The sequence below is a fragment of the Pestalotiopsis fici genome (genome assembly GCF_000516985.1).
Source record: "Pestalotiopsis fici W106-1 unplaced genomic scaffold PFICI_Scf_6, whole genome shotgun sequence".
Classification (NCBI taxonomy): Eukaryota; Fungi; Ascomycota; class Sordariomycetes; order Amphisphaeriales; family Sporocadaceae; genus Pestalotiopsis; species Pestalotiopsis fici.
In genome coordinates this window covers 817,333-839,471 of record NW_006917096.1, presented here as the reverse complement: position 1 = coordinate 839,471, position 22,139 = coordinate 817,333, and the positions used below count along the sequence as shown (strand labels likewise).

General features: G+C 50.6%; 8 protein-coding genes across 8 annotated transcripts; 3 read left to right on the top strand and 5 right to left on the bottom strand.

The window, feature by feature from the left end:
- Positions 1-1,242: 1,242 nt before the first annotated feature.
- On the bottom strand, positions 1,243-3,391 carry PFICI_08727 (uncharacterized protein; the record flags this gene model as incomplete). The annotated part of the gene is made up of 5 exons (XM_007837308.1): positions 1,243-1,460; positions 1,577-2,131; positions 2,300-2,358; positions 2,415-3,009; positions 3,067-3,391. 5 exons carry the CDS (start codon positions 3,389-3,391, stop codon positions 1,243-1,245), a joined length of 1,752 nt encoding a protein of 583 aa, XP_007835499.1.
- Positions 3,392-4,506: 1,115 nt separating this feature from the next.
- On the top strand, positions 4,507-5,053 carry PFICI_08726 (37S ribosomal protein S19; the record flags this gene model as incomplete). Its single annotated transcript, XM_007837307.1, has 4 exons — positions 4,507-4,552; positions 4,616-4,631; positions 4,756-4,935; positions 5,017-5,053. The coding sequence occupies 4 exons, from the start codon at positions 4,507-4,509 to the stop codon at positions 5,051-5,053; spliced, it is 279 nt and encodes a 92-aa protein (XP_007835498.1).
- A 442-nt stretch (positions 5,054-5,495) lies between these two features.
- On the bottom strand, positions 5,496-6,161 carry PFICI_08725 (uncharacterized protein; the record flags this gene model as incomplete). The annotated part of the gene is made up of 2 exons (XM_007837306.1): positions 5,496-5,897; positions 5,988-6,161. The coding sequence occupies 2 exons, from the start codon at positions 6,159-6,161 to the stop codon at positions 5,496-5,498; spliced, it is 576 nt and encodes a 191-aa protein (XP_007835497.1).
- A 2,109-nt stretch (positions 6,162-8,270) lies between these two features.
- PFICI_08724 (uncharacterized protein) lies at positions 8,271-9,364 on the bottom strand (the record flags this gene model as incomplete). The annotated part of the gene is made up of 3 exons (XM_007837305.1): positions 8,271-8,441; positions 8,508-8,738; positions 8,807-9,364. The coding sequence occupies 3 exons, from the start codon at positions 9,362-9,364 to the stop codon at positions 8,271-8,273; spliced, it is 960 nt and encodes a 319-aa protein (XP_007835496.1).
- Positions 9,365-10,839: 1,475 nt separating this feature from the next.
- Positions 10,840-13,641, top strand: PFICI_08723 (Protein SEY1; the record flags this gene model as incomplete). The annotated part of the gene is made up of 4 exons (XM_007837304.1): positions 10,840-10,931; positions 11,037-11,465; positions 11,528-13,278; positions 13,334-13,641. The coding sequence occupies 4 exons, from the start codon at positions 10,840-10,842 to the stop codon at positions 13,639-13,641; spliced, it is 2,580 nt and encodes an 859-aa protein (XP_007835495.1).
- Positions 13,642-13,903: 262 nt separating this feature from the next.
- On the bottom strand, positions 13,904-14,986 carry PFICI_08722 (Ribonuclease H2 subunit A; the record flags this gene model as incomplete). The annotated part of the gene is made up of 1 exon (XM_007837303.1): positions 13,904-14,986. One exon carries the CDS (start codon positions 14,984-14,986, stop codon positions 13,904-13,906), a length of 1,083 nt encoding a protein of 360 aa, XP_007835494.1.
- Positions 14,987-15,758: 772 nt separating this feature from the next.
- PFICI_08721 (uncharacterized protein) lies at positions 15,759-17,953 on the top strand (the record flags this gene model as incomplete). The annotated part of the gene is made up of 4 exons (XM_007837302.1): positions 15,759-15,838; positions 15,907-16,028; positions 16,095-17,789; positions 17,850-17,953. The coding sequence occupies 4 exons, from the start codon at positions 15,759-15,761 to the stop codon at positions 17,951-17,953; spliced, it is 2,001 nt and encodes a 666-aa protein (XP_007835493.1).
- Positions 17,954-18,537: 584 nt separating this feature from the next.
- On the bottom strand, positions 18,538-21,380 carry PFICI_08720 (Mitochondrial escape protein 2; the record flags this gene model as incomplete). The annotated part of the gene is made up of 3 exons (XM_007837301.1): positions 18,538-19,100; positions 19,171-20,970; positions 21,152-21,380. The coding sequence occupies 3 exons, from the start codon at positions 21,378-21,380 to the stop codon at positions 18,538-18,540; spliced, it is 2,592 nt and encodes an 863-aa protein (XP_007835492.1).
- Positions 21,381-22,139: the final 759 nt, after the last annotated feature.

The window sequence follows — 22,139 nt, the reverse complement described above, 5'->3', positions numbered from 1 at the left end:
AACTCGGTGCAAGCAAACTCTCGGATGCATTTTCTGCTGTCTTTTGAAATTCTGATCTGCCAAACTGGTCGCGTGCTCTCCTGGCTGGTCGTGTGCTCAGTTTCTTGATTCATAAAAGTGACATGACACAAAGCCGTTGTAGAACCCAAGGCCAAGAAAAACCCCGTCTGCAAGCCAATAAGCAGAGATGCAAGGAAAAAAGGAAAAAAGGAGATCAGCGATACCAAGGGGCAACGCCAAGGCGGAGGATGATGCCAAGACAAACCAGTCGCGATCCTGGTGGGGGAAATATTGGAAGACTCTGTTCTCGTTCTAATGTTGGGGACGGCTACGCGGCAGTGGATATGTTCGTACAGTGTCTAACACTGTATCGACTCCACCACTGAAATAATGGCTGTTGGCCCGTATCGCCATGGATGTGAACAAACGTCCCATCTTGTGAAACCAACTCCCTCTACCAGAATAATCCCTTGTCGATCACTTTTGCTCCTGCTCGAGTTTCCTCCGTGTGATGTGCCAAGAGTACTATATATAAGCACTACTGTACCTGATGGCGGTTACCACTATTACGTGTTGGCGCTTTACACGTTTAATCCGGCTGTTGGTTGGGTATCTTTTTATGGGACGATGTACATAGTAGGTGATACTCACTTCCGAGTGGAAAGTTGCTGTTTCTCATGCGTCTGTCAGTTGTTACAACTGACAGGTGGCTTGCCGATTTACAGAGCACACGACAGCCGTAGTGTTTAACGTCCGTCGAATCTATGGAATCCCACCATATCGAACAAGTTGAATCCAATATACTTTTATGAAAGTGTAGCGAAATAAGCACGAAAGCTATCTCTCATAAAACACAGTTACTCCAGAGTATTGATCATAGGCTACCCAAAGTGGACTGCTTAATGTGGGTATTGGACGTGCAACTACTCTCTGACCGTTATTTTATACGAATCGAGATCTTTGCCAGTCAGCCTTATGAATGTTACCACTCCATCGAGCTTTGATATTACAAACTGCCAAGTCTCACAATACGAGCAATCATGAGCCGAAGTTCCGAGACGCTGGGTAAGTTGGCAACTGACCCCTCATGCTTATTTACAATAAAGTATGGTAACAGGGGTAGGACTGTTTGTTATAGTACGTCAAAGGTCTCCGGATGGGATCCATGAAGGACACCTTTTTTGTGTGTCCCCTTTACGCTTGGTTGACCCTAACAACTCTACCATCTGGGTACCATGTACACTAGGCTTCACAGCCGTCTGCCTTGATAATGTCGGCGGCTCTTTCTGCCACAGCGTACACGGTTCCCGAGGGATTGCCGCTCATCTGCACAGGAATCACCGAGGCATCCACAACCCTGACGTTCCGCGTTCCGTAGACCTTGAACCTGGAGTCCACCACGCCCCCGAGCTCGCGCGGCAGCATGACACATGTTCCCACCTCATGATACGTCGTGGTTGCTGTTTATTTTTAAGCATACCTGATTAGCGCCCGAGAACGTGTTGGTGGAGAAACGAATTACGTTTACTGGGTTTTGGAACTTGGGAGAGGGTGGGATAATGACGACAAAACTTACCAGTGCCTAGGATGTGCTCCCTCCAGTCCTCGTCCGAGGCGCCTGGGGCAGGACCACCACCTTCCACGGGCCCGGCGATCCACTCGCTCAACGGCGCCGTGCCGTACAACTCCTGCGACAAGCGCCCGGCTGCCGTCAAGACGTCAATGTCAAAGTCGACCGAGATGAACTGCGAGTCGATGACGGGATAGTCGGCCGCGCTGGGTGTGCTCAAGTGGACGCTGCCCCAGGAAAAGGGCAAAAGAGTCCAGACCACGGCCGCAATGACATTGGACGAAATGTAGGGCATGATCTCAACCAGTGTGACATTATCCTTGAATATCATGTCGTGGTGGGCTCGGAATCTTGTCTCGAGATTTTCCGTGCTGATGGCGCCGTTGCTGGCATCCGAAACAATTTGCGCCCAGGTGGCTATCTTGGCATCTGTGGCCTCGGCTGTAGCAGAAGTCTCATTGCCAAAGACATCCTGGGCAGAGACGAAAGTGACGTAGGGATGATATCCCGATATGTCTCGGCTGGTAAGATAGGTGAGGCCCACGATCTGCTGGTCCTGCACTGCAAGATTTGGTGTTAGCGAGTGTTCTCGGGATATGTCGAATGAATCGAACTATATCTATGGGGGAAAAATCTCCAACGGCAAGAACTCCATTTACCCGGCGCCTGGGGCAAAGTTCCGGCCACAGCATGGTCAAGACTGTACTTTCAAGCTTTGGATGTACTTACTTCCCTCGCCAACGCCCGGCAAACTGACTTTGACGCCAATGTCATGAGCAGACAGGATACTAATTCATATACACGTCAGCAGGTCCATCAGTCCAGCAGCAATCTCTCAACTCACTCGGGATTGCCGATCCCAGAAGCTTCCAGCACCAGTGGACTACGCAGTGTGCCTGCGGAGACAATTACTTCCTTTGCAACTGTCACAGTCGAATATTCTCCAGACGGGGTCAAGTATTCGACGCCCGAGGCCATAATGTCGTCGTCCGGTGTGTCACTCCATAGTAACTTGCTCACAGTACCCTGAATCACCTGGAGGTTGGTTCTATCCTCCACTGGGAGGTAATAGGCACGAGCAGCGGTTTCTCTCGCGGCCGCGTCCCGGTCCAGAGTCTGGGGGTGAATGGCAAACCCTTCAGTTGTGCCCCTCAAGACATCAGGATTATGAGCAAGACCAAGCTCATTCCAGCTCTGCTCGTAGTCGCTATAGAAAGTGCTATTGCCGAGTCCATTGGGGAAACCCGTCACCAGAAATCCGTCCCTCCCGTGGACCTCTTCTTCGTAGGTGACGCCCGCAGCAATCTGCTCGGGCGAGGGAAGGGTAAAATTATCGGAACGTTTGTAATATGGGAATAAGTTATCCCAGTTCCAGCCTTCGTTACCCAGTCGTTCCCAGGTGTCGAACTGAGCCTCATCTCCACGGAGATAGACCATGCCTAGGAGTCAAGTCAATCGCCAGAGTTTCCCATATGACCTGCGCCGCAGACACTTACCATTGATGGTGCTCGTGCCACCCAACGCCTTGCCGGCGTGGTACAGCAAGGACCGATTGGCGAGCCCGGGCTGCGGCACCGAGCTGTACTGCCAGTCGATGGAGGCATTGATATAGTCTAGACCTTGCAGGTCGATGCGGCTCACGTTGAAGTAGTCACGCACGTCGGGGCCGGGCTCAATGACGGCGACGCTGGCGCTGGGGTCCTCGGAGAGCCGGTTCGCGAGCACGAGGCCAGACGTTCCGCCGCCGACAATCACATAGTCGAAGCTCTCGCACCTTATGGAGACGCTAAAGAGCAGAAGAGTCCAAAAGGGCGGCAACATTGTTCTGAATCCTAGCACTGCGTTGACTCTGAATACATGCAATTTTCGACAGTATACTTGAACAAGATAATCCAGCGCAGAGAAGTTGGGGTTTCAGAACAATTCGCTTCCGATGAGAAACTTTTCCTCGTCGTGTCTTGGACTGCGACTAGGCTTCACTAACAAACACAATAAAACGATGCATCTCGGCTGGGTAACATTGTTTCTAGTGCACTATCTTTGTCCTGGCGGAATGAAGCGATTGGAGGATTGTCAGCCTTGACCTTGTCGATCATGCAGCTACCGACTGTACCGTCACATTGTGCGGAGAGTATGTCTTGACGCCCATCAACACTTGATATTCCTTTTTATTTTCCCCCTTCTATTGGCTTCAAAGTATGGATTCAACCGACAAAAGACAAGTGAACGTTTGAATAATTGGAGGAGTACATATGGGCGAATCCAAATGTGTAATTGAGACTATTACCATGACTACTAGTAAACCTATAATTTGACCATGGATGGACGATTCACAAAGTGTCGAAGCAATATAGACAGTCATGTCCAGTTTGGATGTGGCTTGAAAAATCTATCCTATATCATCTGCTAGAGAGCCAAGAATTGTTCGTCATGGTAGGATGGGGGGTAATGGATGGAAAAATGCAAATCGCTTTACACTTTCATTGTTACCTCAAACTGATACACGGAGGACAATGCCGATGCTGTATTTTCGTGGTTGTCTCAATGGCCGGGTTTCCCTTGGTTGTTCTTGACCCAATCAATTGAGACTTTTTTTTCTGTCCTTCCTTAATTCAAGTTATGTTTCTGTACCAAACTGCAATTGGGTTTTATCGAAAACCGACACATACATGAAATCATTATAAAAGTCGAATTGTAACTTGTTTGAATCGGGCACCCTGTAGTGTTATTACATGTTGAAGCACCCGGAGCTGTGGGTCCGGGCTCAGTAGTGCGGAAGTTTTGTTGATCCCGGCCCCGTTGGCAATTGGGAATTGGTGCTCAGCATCCTCCGAACCCCAAGCACGCCGACCACTTTGCGACAGGGCCCCGGAAGCGTGGTCGCCAGATTCCCACTCCCGTACAAAAGATCAATCCTCCGCCAGTAATCACACAAAATGAGGCCTACAGGAAGCCTGCTCAAGGGCCGATCCGTGTGGAAAGGTATGCCGACCTACCCCATCATTGCTCTCTGCTCGCGCTTGGAAAACTGACTTTGCCCCCCAGGACCTCACATTGTTCCGTAAGCAAACCCTCTCGCCGTCGACTGCTGCGCGCTTGACCTCCAAGGCTGCGCCGACACGAATGCCCAGCTTGCCTGCGACATTCAGACTTCGCATATTCTAACGAATAACTTCTACCCGCAGTCTGCCAATCGTTCGCCCCAAGCCCGGCGAATGGGCCAAGCCCATCAAGACCCAGGCACGAGCCGCCACGATTCTTCCTAGCTTTGTCGGCCTCAAGTTCGCCGTGCACAATGGCAAAGTCTACAACGAGGTCACGATAACTGAAGACATGGTCGGACACAAGCTTGGAGAATTCTCTGCGTACGTTTCCAGACTTTTGGGGGGTTCATCACCTTGGGGGCTTGGACGGCAACGTTTAATCGCTAACACGACAACTGATAGGACGAGAAAACCATTTGTCTGGGCAAGAGGAAAATAATTTGGGCCAAGAGGTCTTTTCGCATTTTGTGGCGTTATTGGGGACTGCTTGGAAAACAACATTATTCGCGCCGTGTACAATATTCAATTGTACATTAGAAGGGGCTGTCTGTCAGTTTATTGAATCGAATCGACATTTCACGCAAGCCATGGAAAAGGCTTCTCAAAGTTATATGCGTAGCCACGAAAGCGATTGTGCCCAAAAAGGATCATCTCTTCTGAAACAATGAATTTGTTACATAACAACATGGCTGTCTAAGCCGCTGCTTGTATAAGACCTAGTGTGCGTGGAATAACTTGTGTTCCACTGTCATGCGTAGAAATGCAATCCCTATCGTGTCCCGAACGCCTTTCCATGGTTGTATGTAGAGCCTTCCCCGTACGCCAAAATGAATGATGTGTAGAAATGCGGCCAAGTCCTGCCATCTCGACTCGCCTCTTCTTTACCGGTAGAACTCGCTCCGCTTGACGTTGACTCCGTACTCGCCAACTGCCATACCTAGGTCTTCCATGGTGAGCACCGTGCGGTTCTGGCTGCCGCCCTGCCCGCCACCGCCGTAGCCGGCGCGTTGCACTCCCAAGGGCCCGCCGCGGCCCTGGTCCTTTGCGTTTGGCTGCGCCTGGCCGGGAATGGGGATGCCAGCTGCAGCACCAAGGTTGCCCATGGGGTTGTTGGCGCTTGTATTAGAGGCGCGGATGCGGCTGTACTGATATGCATCGGCAGCAATGTCGGCGACAAACTTCTGAGTTGCCAGTGCAAGCAGGCGAGCGAGACGCTGGTCCGTCTGTGGCGGTGGAGGGAGACCTGCTTTGGCGAGATAGAAATTGGTAACTGCGTCGGGGATCTAGACAAAGAGTACAGGTAAGCCAAACGTAGCAGGCAAGCAGAGGCGGTCGCAAGTAGAGGACTTGGACTCTTGCCTGGTGCAACTTACGATAGGCGCATAGTCATCCATCTTGTTAAGGAACTCCTTCAGCGAGACATCCTTGCGCGTGGGCATCTTGGCCTCTTGCGGTTCTGGATTGACCTCTTCTTCCTCTTCATTGGTCTTCTGGACCTCCTGGCTCGCAGGTGGCACCTCGTTGTTCTCGACTGGAGCGCTTGACATGGTTGCGGCGGCGACTGCAGGTAATGGAAGAAATGTGCGATGCCGGAGAGCTTCTCACGCCGCCTCAAGTCGTCGGCTATGGCGTGGGGACTATGGTAGGCGCGCGGGCGCGATGATCGTGTTGGTCAACGTCAGCAGATACGCGATCCGCTCAAGTATCGAAACGGTGGGTGCAAAGCGTTTGTTTTCGTCAAATATTGGACTTGTGATGTTCTTTCAAGATGCTAGAAATGACGTTGCGACAATTAGCAGGTGGTGGGTTGCTATCTTTGATAGTCTGTAGGTAGTAGGAAGGTAGGCAGTTAATAAAAGAAGTTGAACATTGAAGTCCACCATTGGACCAGCTGCTGATCTGACCAGGGGGTACCGCGGTACCTGGAGTTAGTGGGGGTGTAGCTGTGCAGCCAATCAAAACACGAGTCGCTAATAGCCATCGCATGTATATTCCGTCCTTCACAGTGCTGCTTCTTCGCCAGGCTACGAAATTGTTCCGCAATAAACACAATCAAATATGCAGATGATGGACACGATGATTTGGATTGTGAAATTTTATTTTCTCTATTTCTCTATATCCCCTTTCCACTAATGAAGAACTCCGCAGCCAGATCCTGTGGAACCATGGAGTGAGTATGTCCCGATCTCGTTCTCTCCCCACATACTTTCCTTGGGTGATTCTATGATTTACTGAATTCTGCAACTCACATACTTATCGAATTTCTATGTGCCAGGCTTGACTTGGATGATGTCTTGTTTGTTTCCTCGTTTCTCGTGAAGTTGGAAGCTGTGTTTTAAGGTCGCCATGGATATAAGTTGCGTTGACTTGAAGTGTCTGAAATGCCGTTCAAAGGAGAAATGCTGTGCCTGTTGATGTAGTAAAAGGCTTGAATCTCGATGGGTAACCAGTTCGACTCAATATCGTGCCATTCAGCCGTAAACAGCTTTTCGCTCCGATGAAATTGTTCCGAATTGGGTGTCCGGCAGCCTTGCTCTTCGGTACTCGAAACGAATCCGAAATAGAATCAATCCGCTTAGCACGGGTGACATTTCTAGGATGCGATTGCGTTCAATAGTAACACGGTCTCGTAGCGCTTCTGCCTCTAGTTCGTACAACGGTCAATCACATTGATCTGTGCCCGGTTCTCCTTGGATGATATCTCAAACGCTTCCTTGACTTCGTTGAACTTAGTAGCTGGTGCGGGCTGAATCGGTTGATGGATTGCAATTTTCTGATCTAATGAAGCGGAAGAAAGGAATTGAAACATTGAGTAGCTGGTTACCACCGAGGGTTCCCTGAGGATGGAATTGTGGGGAGTTGTGTTGTGTTGAGTGTTATGGGATGAAGCAAATGGTCAAGGGCTCGGTGGACGCGGGTTGGGTCTTGTTTATATACACGATTACGCGGGAGGGTTCCATACAGGAAGGATCAACATTGACGATAAGCACCTCCCTCACCAGGTAGCGGGTTGGAGCTCATGGCCGACTTCTGTTCTCGCGGCTTCCTCGAGTTACTCATGTAAACGTGGAGAGTTGACTGCATCAGCGACTAGACGGGAACCACGCCCCTTGTGCTACATATTACTCTTTCTTCTTGAAGGGATCTCAGATTGAAGTGAGACTCTTGGGAATTGACCACTGGGGCTTGTTTACACTATGCCTTCCATCATATAAAGCTTTCACCATGGTGTTGGATAAGACTACAGATCCATGGAATCTCTTGTTAAGCTGGGCTGGAGCGATGACGACTATGACTAGGTTGCAATTTCTTTATATTTGGTACGGCCCTAGGGAACAACTATGGAGGATCTCGGGAAGAGGCATAAACAAAATAATCTTTACCCAATGATTACTCAATGACTGCTGTAATGATCCACTCTGTATGACATGCTTTACTTCCATTGTTGTTGAGAAACTCGCCGTAATCAGAGTTCCACGAGTAGATTCACTGCAGTCACCGATTGCAAGTACATCATACTGATATTTGTAGGCCTTTTATTCGATACTATCGCAGGTTGGTCTGAGACTGAGAATTCTGGATTTCTAATACAAATAGCAAAATCAATAGCATGGTCTAATCCATCTTGTTTCTTCGACATTGCAAAAATTTGCAGCTCATCCGTTGACATGAGTTGCACATTGTCGGTTCTCATAGTTGTAATCGAATGCTGTAAGGACGCCGACCAGGTGTACGATTGTAGCAAAAACTACGAGTACATGAAAGATTTGATGTGATGAGCCCCAAATGTCGAACTTTCCTGGGTGCATTCGTTCTGGAAATCTGGTCTTGTGGAATTGTTAGAATGAGGCTGGACTTGGGGGTCATCATCGAAGTTGCCGGGCGGTACTCACTGCATACACGACGGCGCCGAGAAGAAACAGTCCTCCTTCCACCAAGTAATATGGCAGTCCAGACTGAAGTGCCATTTGTGGGAACCCAAACTTGTAGATTCCATGAGCGATAGGCGCAATGCCCGACAGACCAGTGCAAACAAGGGTTAGAAGACGGAATGTTCTCCATTTGAGCCCTTGGAACTTTGGGTGAAGCATCACAATAATGGAAACAGCACCAAGACCGCCAGTCTATTGTGTAGGTATCAGGGTTTAGTCTCCTATTGCCACAAGTATTCCTCGTCTAGGTCCAAACTTACCATGCCAAAATATATGGTTCTCTCAAACTGCTCACACCAGAAACCCGCATAGATGCCGGGGATAAAAGATCCCACAATGAGAAAAATAATGCCGACAAAATCCAGACGAAGCCATATTGTCTCAACCTTTTGCGAGTGACTGATCAAGGTGTGATAGGCGGCCGAGAAGCTAAAGCACACAGTTGCCGCGAGAAGGAAAATTGCCAAGACAGCATAATCACCCCCGGAAACGTATGAATATTTGCGATGGAGCGGTTCGAGTACATAGGCCTCAGCCAACAGGAAGGCCACGGCAGCGAACAAGTGAGAATGTATATTGACCAACTCATTGTGCAAGCGAACCCAGCTGCAAAGGCATGATTTTACAGAATTCGACACTGGGCGATATCCGCGGCGGATCCATGGATTGTCTTGATACCATGTTGGTATCTCGTCGTATGATAAGAGAAACACTCTGTTTTTTCGACCGTGGTGCAGCGGGAGGGTGATCGGCTCAACGCGGCTTTCCTCCTTCTCCTCCTTCTCCTCACTTCCCTGTCTATACGTCTCTGACGACATATGAGATGAGGAACATGTATCGCTCTGGTTTCCAAGTAGTAGAAATCGATAAGATAAAATGGGCTGAAATTTGATCTCGCCAGCGGGGGAAAAAATAAATAAATTCAGAAACAATAGAGGATGAAATAGTGGCTACATTGCAAACAGTTTAAACATTTACTGGATAGCATTTATTGTGTAGAGGGGATTTTCTGCAAGACCCTGAAGATTTGACATTCGTCCCAAAGGTGCTGAAATACCCGCAGTGCTGCGACCGATACGGTCTTGGTTATGCAAATCGGCCCACCATGACGACGGTATCCTGGGGAAATCGGCAGCGTTTCCCGGAGATACGAGCCAACGAGCTCTGGGGGGCATTGAGGGGGTTTCTTTGGGGGTGTGAATCGGTTGCTACTTATTTGCTGGAAACACGTATTGGAATGTTTTGTTATTCAAAGCGATATAGTGATCAAGTAGTACCAGGGTGACTGGACATGGTTGATAGGATAGTAGCATACAATACATTGTTGGAATTAGATCTGTAACTTTGCAACTGCATCCGCGCAAGACAGATATCCATTGGGCAAGTCTCACATGGCATGCAGGAATGGACGCGTTGCCGGGGGAAGTATCGCAAGGCGATGTAGGTAATGTACATAAATATCTGAACATGTTTCGCCCTATGAGAATATACCCCCGAAGTGCCTTCACCTACCATTTTCCGAATTATGGTCGTTCCTCATTAGAGTTTGCGACGTGCGTCTGCGGAAATCGCCAACATGCAAATATTGTTGGTGACAGACCGAGTCATGTCAAGTCCGCACCTATAAACTCCCAAGGCTGCATCATGTTCTAGACATGCAGCACACATACATGCACCTTGGACTGGAATTTACCTACTTGCATAAACCCCCAATGTCAATGAATGAACTCTGACTGAATGAATGGTTCGCTTTGGGCTTGAGCTAAAGGTATGGTTCATATTTCCTTGAGCTGCTACTGCTCTCTTTGGGGCTAAAAATTAAAGACGCCGCCGCACTTTGCAAGTTGCCCCCCGCCGCCGCATGGCCAATGCGCATGTGATGAGGTTCCAGGTTCCAACCCCCCCAAGCTCGCCAAGCTTGCTGCTTGCCAAGTTCCAGCCTCCAAGCCAAAAGCTCTAGCCAAAGCTCCCGCCAACCCACCAAACCTTCTAACCAACTGACAGCGGGTCCGGATTAAAACAGAGCGCCGCGTGGGTGGGTTCGCCGTCGGGCCAAGTGACCAGGGCCGTCCCTGCTATCGTCATCTGTACACAACTTCAAGGACCATTCCCTTAACCCCGTCACCTGGTCCCATTGACAGACTGGCAAAGTCACTGGCCATTTTCCATTGCTTGCCGCATTGCAACCCCCTTTCCGGCATTGAAATGGCAGCTTGAACTTGATCATTTTCCCACAGATTTCGCCTTTGTTTCCTCTGCCCTGCTGCTGCTTTCTATATCATCATTCCCAAAAATGAATGGACACTTCGCCTCGGTCGGCGAGGAGCCGACCCCGGCCCAGTATGAACACGGCGTCCAAGTCATCGACGAGGACAAGGTCTTCAAGTAAGTAGTAGCTCTGCTGGCACCCGACATGGCCTTCACGGCTTTGCTCCCGAAACACCTCTTGCGACAATGTGATATGTGACACTAACCAGAATCCACTCACAGCACAAAGATCAGCTCCTACCTCCAAGCTACCGACGTCGCAGATGCTGGCTTCAACTACCACCTCATATCCGTCTTCGGATCACAGTCCACTGGCAAGTCCACCTTGCTGAACAACCTCTTTGGCACCGAGTTCAATGTCATGTCCGAGTCGGAACGTCGACAGACTACAAAAGGAATATGGATGTCAAAGAACAGAAAGGGGCCCATGGCCGACAACATTCTCGTCATGGACGTTGAGGGTACCGATGGTCGCGAGCGCGGTGAAGATCAGGATTTTGAGAGAAAGAGTGCACTCTTCGCATTGGCTACCAGTGAAGTCCTGATTGTGAACATTTGGGAGCACCAGGTTGGCTTGTACCAAGGTGCCAACATGGGTCTCTTGAAGACTGTGTTCGAGGTCAACCTGCAGCTTTTCCTCAAGGACAAGCAGTACGTCTACGACTATACGACTTTCGCTGTTCTACACTTCATTGCTGACTATTGTTGTCCAGATCTACTCCACGATCCCTCCTCTTTTTCGTAATCCGAGACCATATTGGCAACACACCCCTGGCTAATCTCCAAAATACCTTGCTGGCCGATCTATCCAAGCTTTGGAGTTCCATCTCCAAGCCTCAGGGACTCGAGAACTCGCGCATTGAGGACTATTTTGATTTTGCCTTCTCGGCTTTACCACACAAGATCTTGCAACCTGAGCAGTTCGTGGCTGAGACAAACAAGCTGGGACAAAGATTTGTCGCCGCTAGCCGTAGCAGTAAGACCACTGCCCAGCACGGCGAACAAGAACTCGATGGTGGCGTGTTTCTGCCCGAATACCACCGAAGAATCCCTGCCGATGGTTTCTCGGTGTATGCCGAAGGTATTTGGGACCAGATTGTCAACAACAAGGACCTCGATCTTCCCACGCAGCAAGAGCTTCTGGCACAATTCCGATGCGATGAGATTTCCAGAGAATCCCTTCTGGCCTTTGATGAAGTCATCCTTCCGTTGGAGGAGAAGCAGGCCGAGGCTGCTCGCGCAGGAAAGCCCTTTGTCTTGCCAGACCTAGGCAAGGCTGGAAGCGCAGCAAGAGAGAAGTGCTTGAAAACATTTGAGATCTCGGCCGGGCGATATCACAAGGGTGTTTACAAGCGAAAGCACCAGGAGCTTGAGACCAAGCTTGACCAGCGCTTGAAGACCCTCTATCAGGGCCAGATTTCGGCTATTCACAAATCCGGAGTCGCTTCTTTCAGCGATGCTGTATCTAGTGCTGTCAAGGCTGGACAAAAGTCTGGAGGAGCATACGAGTTCGCCGAGATTGTTGAGACGGAAAAGACCAAGACTTTGGACTTTTTCAAGAATGAAGCACAGAGTCTGGCCATTCAAGGCGTACCCTGGACTAACTTTAAGCCTCAATACCTCTTGTTCGAGAAAGAATTGGATGAGGTAAGCGCCAAGCTCAGAAAGGAGGAGATGCGCAGACTTGCCACCAGGGTAGAACGTTGGGTCAAATCTCGCCTCGGCGATGCAGTTGGTCTCGAGTTCAACAAGCTTGGCTCTGGACGGGCAGGTGCTGGTGCGCCGGAGACGGGCGAGAAGCCGGTAACTGAGAAGGACCTGTGGGATCGTATCTGGACTGTCTTTGTCTCAATCGTCAAGGAAGCCGAGACCCGTTTCGCCGAGAGGGCAAAGAGCTTCGAGGCTAGCCAGGGCGAGGTTGATGTTGGCCTGTGGCGCTTGCGACGCAAGAGTTGGGTCGCCCTCCGAGAAAGGATTGAGGAGGAGGTCATGGAGGGAAACATCCTTTTGAAGCTTCGTGAGAACTTTGAGGACAAGTTCCGTTACGACGAGGCCGGCGTTCCTCGCATTTGGCGCCCTACAGACGACATCGAGGGCATCTATACGAAGGCCCGGGAGTCTACTCTGGCCCTTATCCCTTTGCTGTCCAGGTTCAGACTTTCGGCAACCTACGGACCTCCCGACCTGCCCGAGTTCATCGGACACCTGCCTCCGGGAGCCGAGACCCAAGACGAGGACGATTTGCACCCAATCGGTGGAGTCGATGAGGAAGACGGCAAGAGCTTGGAGGAGGAGATGACAGTCTTGAGTGAAAGCAAGCGCCAGGACCTCGTCGTCAGATTCAAAAAGACAGCAGATGGTGTCTATGTCGAAGCTAAGCGTAGTGCGATTGGCGGCGTTGCACAAGTGCCACTGTATTTCTACGGGATACTCTTGGCACTTGGCTGGAACGAGCTGGTGACAGGTGAGCTTTCCAGTTGTTTCTCTTTCCCTTTTATTGTACTAATGTTGTTTCCCAGTTCTCCGCAACCCAATGCTCTTCTTGTTGCTTATCATCCTTGCTGGGGGCACGTATGTGGCCTACACTCTGAACTTGCTTGGACCAATGATGCAGATGAGCAACGCTGCTTGGGGCCAAGGTATTGAAATTGGCAAGCAGAAACTTCGCGAATTCCTTGAAAACAACGAGACAGCTCGTGCAGCTATTGCTATGCCGGCACGCCGCGACACTGATTCCATAAGCCTGGACACGCTCGATAGCCGTGGCAGAAAGGCTGAGCGAACGACAACTGGCGGAAGCGTCGCGGACGATGATGACGATATTTGATTATAAAAAAGCTGGTCAAAGATGGATTATAAAACGCACGCAGGATAATATACGGCCAGATACAAGGCCAGTTGGCAGTTTATAGCAATGCCAAGTGCATGCATGGCAGATCAATTCTCTGTGCTGATGAAATAGATGAAAATCACAATATCCTGCCCAAACGCCTTGCGCCAAGTTTCCATGCTGCCTTTTCCTAACCATTGTATACTTGTTCCCAGAAGATGCCGATTCGAGGGTGTTGCTCCATAGTAATTTTCTTTTGTCAGAAGGCTTCCTGACCGACGGGTGTTCCGAACCATGTACCCAGCTCATCGGCATCATTGTCTTTTGAGTCGCTTTCTACAAAGAAATCGGTCATGCGACTTGTACCTTCTTCCTCATCCACTGGCCACTCGATTTTGACGCCGCCCTTGCTGTCAAGCATGTCTTTTGCAGTGCCCCAGCTGAATCTGCACTCAGGACCCCAACCAAAGACGGGATGCATATTCGTCCGTAGCCAGCCAACGCAGCGCGCATCGGAAGGATAGCCGGATCCCCATGCCATGCCTTCGTCCTTTTTGGCCTTTTTGCTCGTAGAAACCTTGGCATCCTCTTCGACATCCTCCTTGTCCTCTTGGGCACTGTCCGCACCATGAACTTCATAGAGGACCTCGAGCGAGGCGTCCCTCGTGACCTTGGCGCAGACGGAGGCGGCACTGACGCTGGGGTACAGCGAGTCGGCCTTTTTGGCGACGGTGATCTTGGTGGTGGGGAAGACGCGCTCGAGCTTCTTTTGATAGACGGCGGGCTGGCCAATGGTGTCGACGTAGATTTCGCGGACATTGACGCCGCGGGCCAGGACGCCGCGGATGAGGGAAATGGTGGCGTCCATGGCCTGGGCGTTGAGGTTGTACATGGCGGCGCCGGGCCGCAGCATGCCGGCGCCAATGTCGCGCGCCGACAGCGAGCTCGTGGCCCAGCCGCACGACGTGTGCAGGTCCGACCCGGACGTGCACAGGGTCTGCATCAGGTCCGACCGCACCGCCGGCGTCAGGACCTTGGAGTCGTCAAAGTGGTGCGTCGTCTTGAGCAGCGGGTCCGACAGCGGCAGGGGCAGGTAGAAGACGCCGTAGACCATGGGGCCCAGCACCGGGCCGCGGCCGGCCTCGTCGACGCCCAGACAGCACGGCTCGCCTGGGGTGTCGGGGTTGGAGGCAAGCAGGGACGGCGGTACGGGCGAGTAGTGCTCGTAGGAGTCGCCACAGAGGAGTTCGTCTCGGTGGATCGAGGGAGGGACGAAGACGTCGGAGATGGGGGTCTCGAGAGCGAGGTTGGGCGCATCATCGGTCATTTGTATGTCCTCCATGTTTGGCAAGATTTGTGTGATTTGCCGTTGTATCTATCAAGGCAGCAGTTGTGGAAAGGGTATATGGTGCGACAGTCGCAAACCAATCGTTGGGGCGACTGGTGATATTGCAAACTTGTCTGGTTGGTATAAGTGTGTAAAGTGACGACGAGCTGGAGTCAGGATCCTTGGCGAGGAATTGCGATGTAGCAATAATTTGAAATGTTCTTGAAAGGTTAGAACTAAATCAATCGATGTGCTTCCATTCAAACTCATAAATAGAAACAACAAGAATATCTGTTACTGTCTCTTGTGACTTGAAAGAGAAAGACTGTACTAGAGGTGGTACATTCAATACGTACAAGCAGCTGCTCTTAAGTGGGACGCGTCTGGTGAGAAAACCCCGAGGCATTTCACGCGTCTTGTCTTTGACTCTTTCAGTGCTTCTTCCAGTGTGTGGGGGGCGTCTAGCTAGCTAAAGCCAGCTAAAGCCTGGTCTCATTGAACCAATGAGGATCAACCATACAGCAGCAGGTGCGTCTAGCGACGTCTTTGCCCCATCAACGGCTGCGCAGTCGCTAAAATAAACATCCAAGCACATCCAATCCCCACTTTCACATAGTAGCATTAGCATACATACAACAAGCTCCTGGAACGGGACGCGTCCAAAGGAAGCTATCACCAAAACTTGACGTGCCAAGGCAGCGCATTCGATGACATTTTTGTCGCGCATCGATCCAGCGCTGGAATTTGTCAATACCAAGACCGAGCATCGATTCTAGTCTCCTCCGAAATGCCACCTCGTCCTCAGGCGCAGCGGCGCAATCCGCAGGCGCAAAATGAGCAGGTTTACGAGCTCGGTGTCCAAGGACGGTACGTGCCATCTAGATATCAACGCGCCATATGGTGCTGTAACAGAGCACTAATTCTTCTCTTCACAGGAAAACCGGTGTTACGCTCACAGATACTGGCGAGCGCGATGAATATGGAATGGAACCAGCTGATAATATTTTCTCCTCCGATCCCGAATCCGAGGACGAACAAGACATGGATATCGATGAGGGTATGCGCGGCATATCGCGACCATGAGACACTGCTACTGCTGCTCGGAATGGCTGATTTCATATAGCTTCTACCATGGGTCCCGCGACCGTCAGCCGCAAAGCCAGGGAAAGACTATCGATTCCCAAGGCGCGATCGCCAGGCAAGACCTTTTTGAATTCACCAGCGCGCCACAACCCGCACGTTGCACGCACGTCCTCGCCTATTCGTGGCAGCTATGCTGAAGATGGGGAGGAGCAACCCAGCCCCGCCAAGTCTCCCAAGAGGCTACTGGACTTTTCCAAAAGTCCAAAGAGGAAGCCCGTCGCCAATGGCCACTCGCAGGCAAAGAGTTCCAGTCAATTTGCAAAGGGGGCAAGTCAGGCTTCCAAAGCGCTGGGAACAAAGCCATCAAGGGTCAACGGATACGTGCATAACGAATCCGACGAGGAGCCCACTCCGCGACGAAAAAAGCAGCGATCTCCTGAAGTGGAGGAAGAAGAGGAGGATGAGGAAGAGGAAGAGGAAGAAGATGAGCCAATGGACTTCCTCAACGCTGATGGAGATGATGTTGAGCAGGACTCAATACGTGACGAGTCGCCTGAAGAGGAAGATGTTCCAGAAGAAGAGGAATCAGAAGAAGAGCCTGCGCCAGTCGAGAAACCTCAGCCAAAGAAGCGTGGTCGCAAGCCCAAGGCAGTTTCACCGCCTGTAGAGGAGGAGTCGGAACCAGAACCGGAACCAGCGCGCGATGCATCAGAGGAGCACGAGGAGCCTTCCAAGAAGAAGCGCGGCCGGCCCGGCAAGAGACCTTTGGTGGAAGAAGCTGAACCCTTGAAACCTGCGAAACGGCCGAAAGGAAGGCCATCTTTGACAAAGAATAAAGACCGCCCGGATCAAGGAACGTCGAGTGCGGCAGAAGTGCGCAATGTCAAGAAAGCAAAGGCCGCCCCGAAACCGAGTGAGAGCAAGGCCAAGGCTCCTCAAGCGCCTCAAGCAGTAGCAGCAAAAGCCAAGCCCGGTCGGAAACCAAAGATGACGGATGTGGATGCAGAGGATCCAGGTGCTGTGCCGCGCCGCCCACCAATGCCAAAAAGACGCAGTCTGGTCAGTCAAAGACGCGATGAATTCGAAGTCAAGACGACCCGATCTGGTAGGGTGTCTACCAAGCCGTTGGAATTCTGGCGAGGTGAGCGCTATGACTATGACGAAGAGGAAGATGACGAGGAGGTTATTGAAGACAAGAATGGCCGTCGCATCAAGATCGGCTCCAAAATCAAAGGTGTTGTGCGGGTTGAGTATGACGAGGATCAACCTAAAAGACGTCGGGGCAGGCCTGCTTCTGGTTCTGGTTCTGGCGGTCCAGGTAGGCGGCACAAGCGACGCGTTTCCGAGATTGAGGAGGAAGAAGAAGAAGAACGCCAAGAATGGGAAGACGAACCAGGTCGAATGATTGGCGAATGCATCTATTGGCATCCCGAATATGAACTCAACCCACCACATGACGACGATCAGGTAGAGGTTGCCGAAGAAGAGCTTGCCATATCAGAATCGGCGATCCAGATGAAGGACATCAAGGACGCCACATTCCGCTTCGCCAAGACCATGACTCTACCATTTTTCGGTTCGGGTATTGTCGACTTGCCGCCTCAATCGGAAAAGCGTACCAAGAATGCCAGAAAGATGCAAATGGTCTTTTTCGTACACTACGGCAATGTGGAGGTGACTGTCGCATCAACCACTTTTAGGATATCAAAGGGCGGTACCTTTTTCGTTCCTAGAGGTAAGCGAACAACAACTCTTGACATGAATGGTAGATATCCAAGGCTGACCTGCAATATAGGAAATCACTATAGTATTAAAAACGATACGGATAGGCCTTCGCGGCTGTTTTTCTGTCAAGGATGCGAGGTAGCACCGCCCCCTGCAGATAGCCAAGAAATGTAGTTGGGAGGGCCCAGAGAAATTCAATGAAATAAATGTACAAGTGAAAACAGGGTCAATTATCACATTTGTCGGACAAAGTGAAAAAAGAGAGGCGATGAAGACAGGATCGTGAAAGCGCATTCAACAGTCCCACAATTGTCCTTGCAAGATTCAATTTTTTGGGAGTGAGTGGCAGCTACTTGACGCATATATACATTTCACAATGTGGAGGGTAGTGAGTGACACGCTTTGGGAAACTGACTTTTACGGGCGTTTTACTCTCGAGACCCGGACGGCCAAACGGCATTTTCTATGCAGTATGAATGATACCACTTGATAAGAATTCTTTCCTGGTCCCGGCATAATCGTGGTCAAAGGATAAGTGAAAAACATTGCAACATGGAAGAGTTGGACTCTGAATAGTTTTACAATTGTATAATGTTGCCTTTTTTCCGAGAAGAAATTGAGAAGGGTATCAATGCCCGTATGTACTGCAAATCATACTCTGCGAGCTATCTCACCGACACCTCGGCCCGTGTTTTGTCCACCATCGCCATGCATATATCGTTACATTTCGGTTCAACCTTATCCGCTCTGGCAGCGAGCTAGTATTCCGTAGCAAGTGTCTTCTTGAGAGGCGCCATCTCCTTCTCGTACGCCTCAACCTTTCTCTGGCTAGTCTCTAGCTTGGCCAGAAGGTAGTTGATTCTGCCAGCAGTTTGCGCGGGCTGTCTGGGTAGGCTGCCAAGCAGAGCAAGCTCGTTCTCGACCTTTTCAATCGTCTTGCCTTCCACCTTGCTCAATTCGGTAAGCACATTCAAGTCCATGGCAGCCGAGAGAACCTTGTCCTCTGTCAGCTTCTTAAAGGCAGCCTGGTATACGGGCTTGCCAGGTGTGATCTTCTCTGGTCGGCCATTGTTGCTCTTGACCGTGATCAGTTCTGCATTTGTCAGTCCCTCCAGGGCAGCTTCGCCATCGGAAACGCTCGTGGACGAGGCGAACGTGTCGGAACGCAGCACCTCGTGGTAACGAAGACCCTCCTTTTCGCTTGAAGATAGTGCTTTGACGAGGTACCAAGATTGTTCCACAGACCATGTTTTACCCGTACCATCAGCCGCTACCTTTCCTGCCAACAAGAACATCTTCAAGATCTCGGAAGCAGATTGATCTATGTTATAGAATATATCAGTATGTCTCATCTTCGCCTTGTAGTCGTAAGTATGTGATTCGGCACTCACCAGTGATTTCTTCGACCGCTTCTTGTGGCGACTGTCCAGCCTTCAGGCGCCGTGCCAGGAATTCCAGGTCAGTTAGTCGTCCCCCAAGAGTTCCGATGCATTGATCGAGTCCCTTCAAGTTGTGCTTCTTGGGCTTCGCCACGGGCTTTTCCTCGCCATCATCAGACTCGATTTCCTGCAGGGGCTCATCATTACCCTCGAGGTGACTGATAACAAATCGCTTGGCCACATCAGGAGACAGATCACCCAGTGCTACCTGACGGAAGACTCTGTCTGGTAGAGACTTCGAGAGGGACTTTGAGTAGGAAGAGTCGTTCGTAAGGAAGATGACATGGGCAACATTTGATTGAACCAGGGCAGCAGCCCACTCGGCGATCTTGTCGTAAACAATGGTGTTGCCTTCGCCATTCTTGTGGAGGAAGTTGTCAATAACGACAACGGAGCGTTTCTCAGGGTGCGTTTCGAGCCACGCATCGACAGGTAGGGATGCGTCCACATCATCCTTGGTGCGAGTAGAGATGTCAATCTCGCCCAGCGCTTCAGCGGTTGTCTGCAGAATCTTTTGCAATTGAGCCTCGAGAGTCTCCGAAAACCCAGCCTTGACTCCAGTAGTGCTTTGGACGGCAAGATCGACCATGCTACTCATGCTATTGGCCCATGAAAAGATGGGTCGATATCCCACTTGCGCTGCCATCTTCTTGATGGTAGCTGATTCTCCTCGGGCTTCGATAATAGGTTTGCAGTCAATGACGAGGACGTTTCTCCGACCTTTCAACGCTTGGTCTAGAACGAGTTCCTTTTTACCAGAGCCTCGAGGGCCTTGTATGACAATGAATGTCTCTGCCGTTTCCATTAACCATTTCTGGATTGTGTCAATCACATCCTTTCGGTGGCTCCATATGGCGTTGAGCCCAGCCTGCTCTCCCTTGTGTCCTGATCGGAACGAGAATATGTCTGAAGTCTGGCGTCTCAGCCATCTGTACAACTTGCTGTTGCTCAAACGGAATTTTCTCTGCACGTGAGCCTTGACGAAGAAGGATCTGATGGGATCGAAAACAACCACGGTGATACCAGTGAGAAGCGCGACGAGAACGGGAATCACTATTCTCGGGTGGTTTGTGATCCAGTTCCAGATATTGTGGGCCTTTACTTTCTGCTCATAAGACATGCGTAGCTTCGTGCCAGTCTTGCCACCGCCGAGATTCGACGGGCAGACAAAGCCGTGAAGGCAGTTGCGGGCCATGATGGCATCTCTCACAAAGGCAAAGTCGACGTAGGCATACTTGGGCAGAACCTTGGAGTCAAATGGCTGCGAAGTGATCTCGGCAATCTTTCCATACTTGCGGAAAATGACATAGAGATCCTCCTGTGACAACTCGACCGCTTCCTCACCCGGGTTGGGAGCAACAAATTCAACCTTAAGCCGTGAGTAAGGAAAACGATGCAGATCCTCAAGCCAGGGCACGCCCTTGACAAGACCTGCAGAAATACCTCTGAAGGGGCTGAAAAATGGTTTAATCGGATTGTCTTGAAGGCGCTGAGAAATTGTTCCTTCAATCTCCTTGGCTGGCAGTCCTTGGGGATGAGAAAACTTGACAAACGCTCCGCCATCTTTTAATCTCGGCAGGATCTCAGTCACTTTGACGGGAAGACTGTCTGGAATAGCTCGTTTGACCATGTTGATGGGATCCATGATTCCGAGATTGGAGTTGTGGAACCGCTTCAAAAGCTCCGACACGTCCCTGTCCGGACTCTGCCATGGTGCTCGTAGTAGACCGGTGAGCTTTAGTGGGAATAGATCTGTGTAGGGCCGTCAGTAAAACTGAGTGATTGCTCACGTTTTGACCACCAGCAATTTCTTTGAATCGTTGCCCACTGGAGTATCGACCCCAATGACACCCGCGTGATCTCTGATCGTTTGGACAGAGGAGCTCCATGAGAATAGACAAGTTCCCATAAACACAAAAGTGGTTCAACTCACTATCGATCCAAATAATGGACTCATTAGAGGCAGCAGAAATATGACCGGTAGTATCCTCGGGTGTTGTGGTCGTGGTCGTGGTGGACTCGAATCTGGCGCAAGGGATCCTTGTAGCGATCGTGGGACGTAGTAACCGAGATGCAGTGACTGTTGTAGAGGCAGAAGCTATGCGGTGCCTCTGAAGTCCAGCCGGGGCCCAGTGGCCGAGGCCGACGTGTCTTGAAATCATTGCAAAACTTGCACAACGACGCCCATGATCAAAACGATCTTGGCTTTGTTTTTTAGCGGGCGCGTTCAGCTGGATATATACTTTCTGGGAGTTTGGCTGAGTTGGCAGTTCCTTGCGTGGATCGATCTTAGCTCCAATCTGCAGCTTGCTAACCAACTGAAAAAGTACGTAAGATATTTATGAGGTCATTGGCGGGTTGTCAACGCGAGCTTTTAGCAAAGTCGCGACTAGAGGGTCCGTGCTTCGAAACTCGTTGACCAGGAGCGCCACAGATTTGGCGCCACCTGACAGCCAAAGTGCGATGAACTTTTTGGCTTATCGCGAGGATTTGCTGAAGTTGTATATCGGCGACCAGACGAGAGCATATGACCATTGTGTGAGCTCATACGCAAGCATCAAGAGCCATCACTGTATACACTTCACGGCCAATTGTTATACTTCTTGCGCCAAAGTATACCAAAGCCACAGCCAAGCGTCTTGCCACGAGCATCCCCTTCTGCAGCACAGGGCTGGTCGCATCATCTGCAAGGACTGCCCTCTTTTTGCTGCTATTGGCCGGAATACTGTCAATCACGGCGCAACGCTGCATACAAATCACGAGACCTGGGCTGGTTCCTGAACAGCCAACACTTACCCCTCGCCGGCCGGAATTCCCCTTCCGAGAGCTTCTTCTCTTGAGGCCATTGGGAAATATATCTTGGAGACTGCTCTTATTGAGAGTTGTTCCTCCTTGGCCATTCCATACAACCGCTTTCTCTT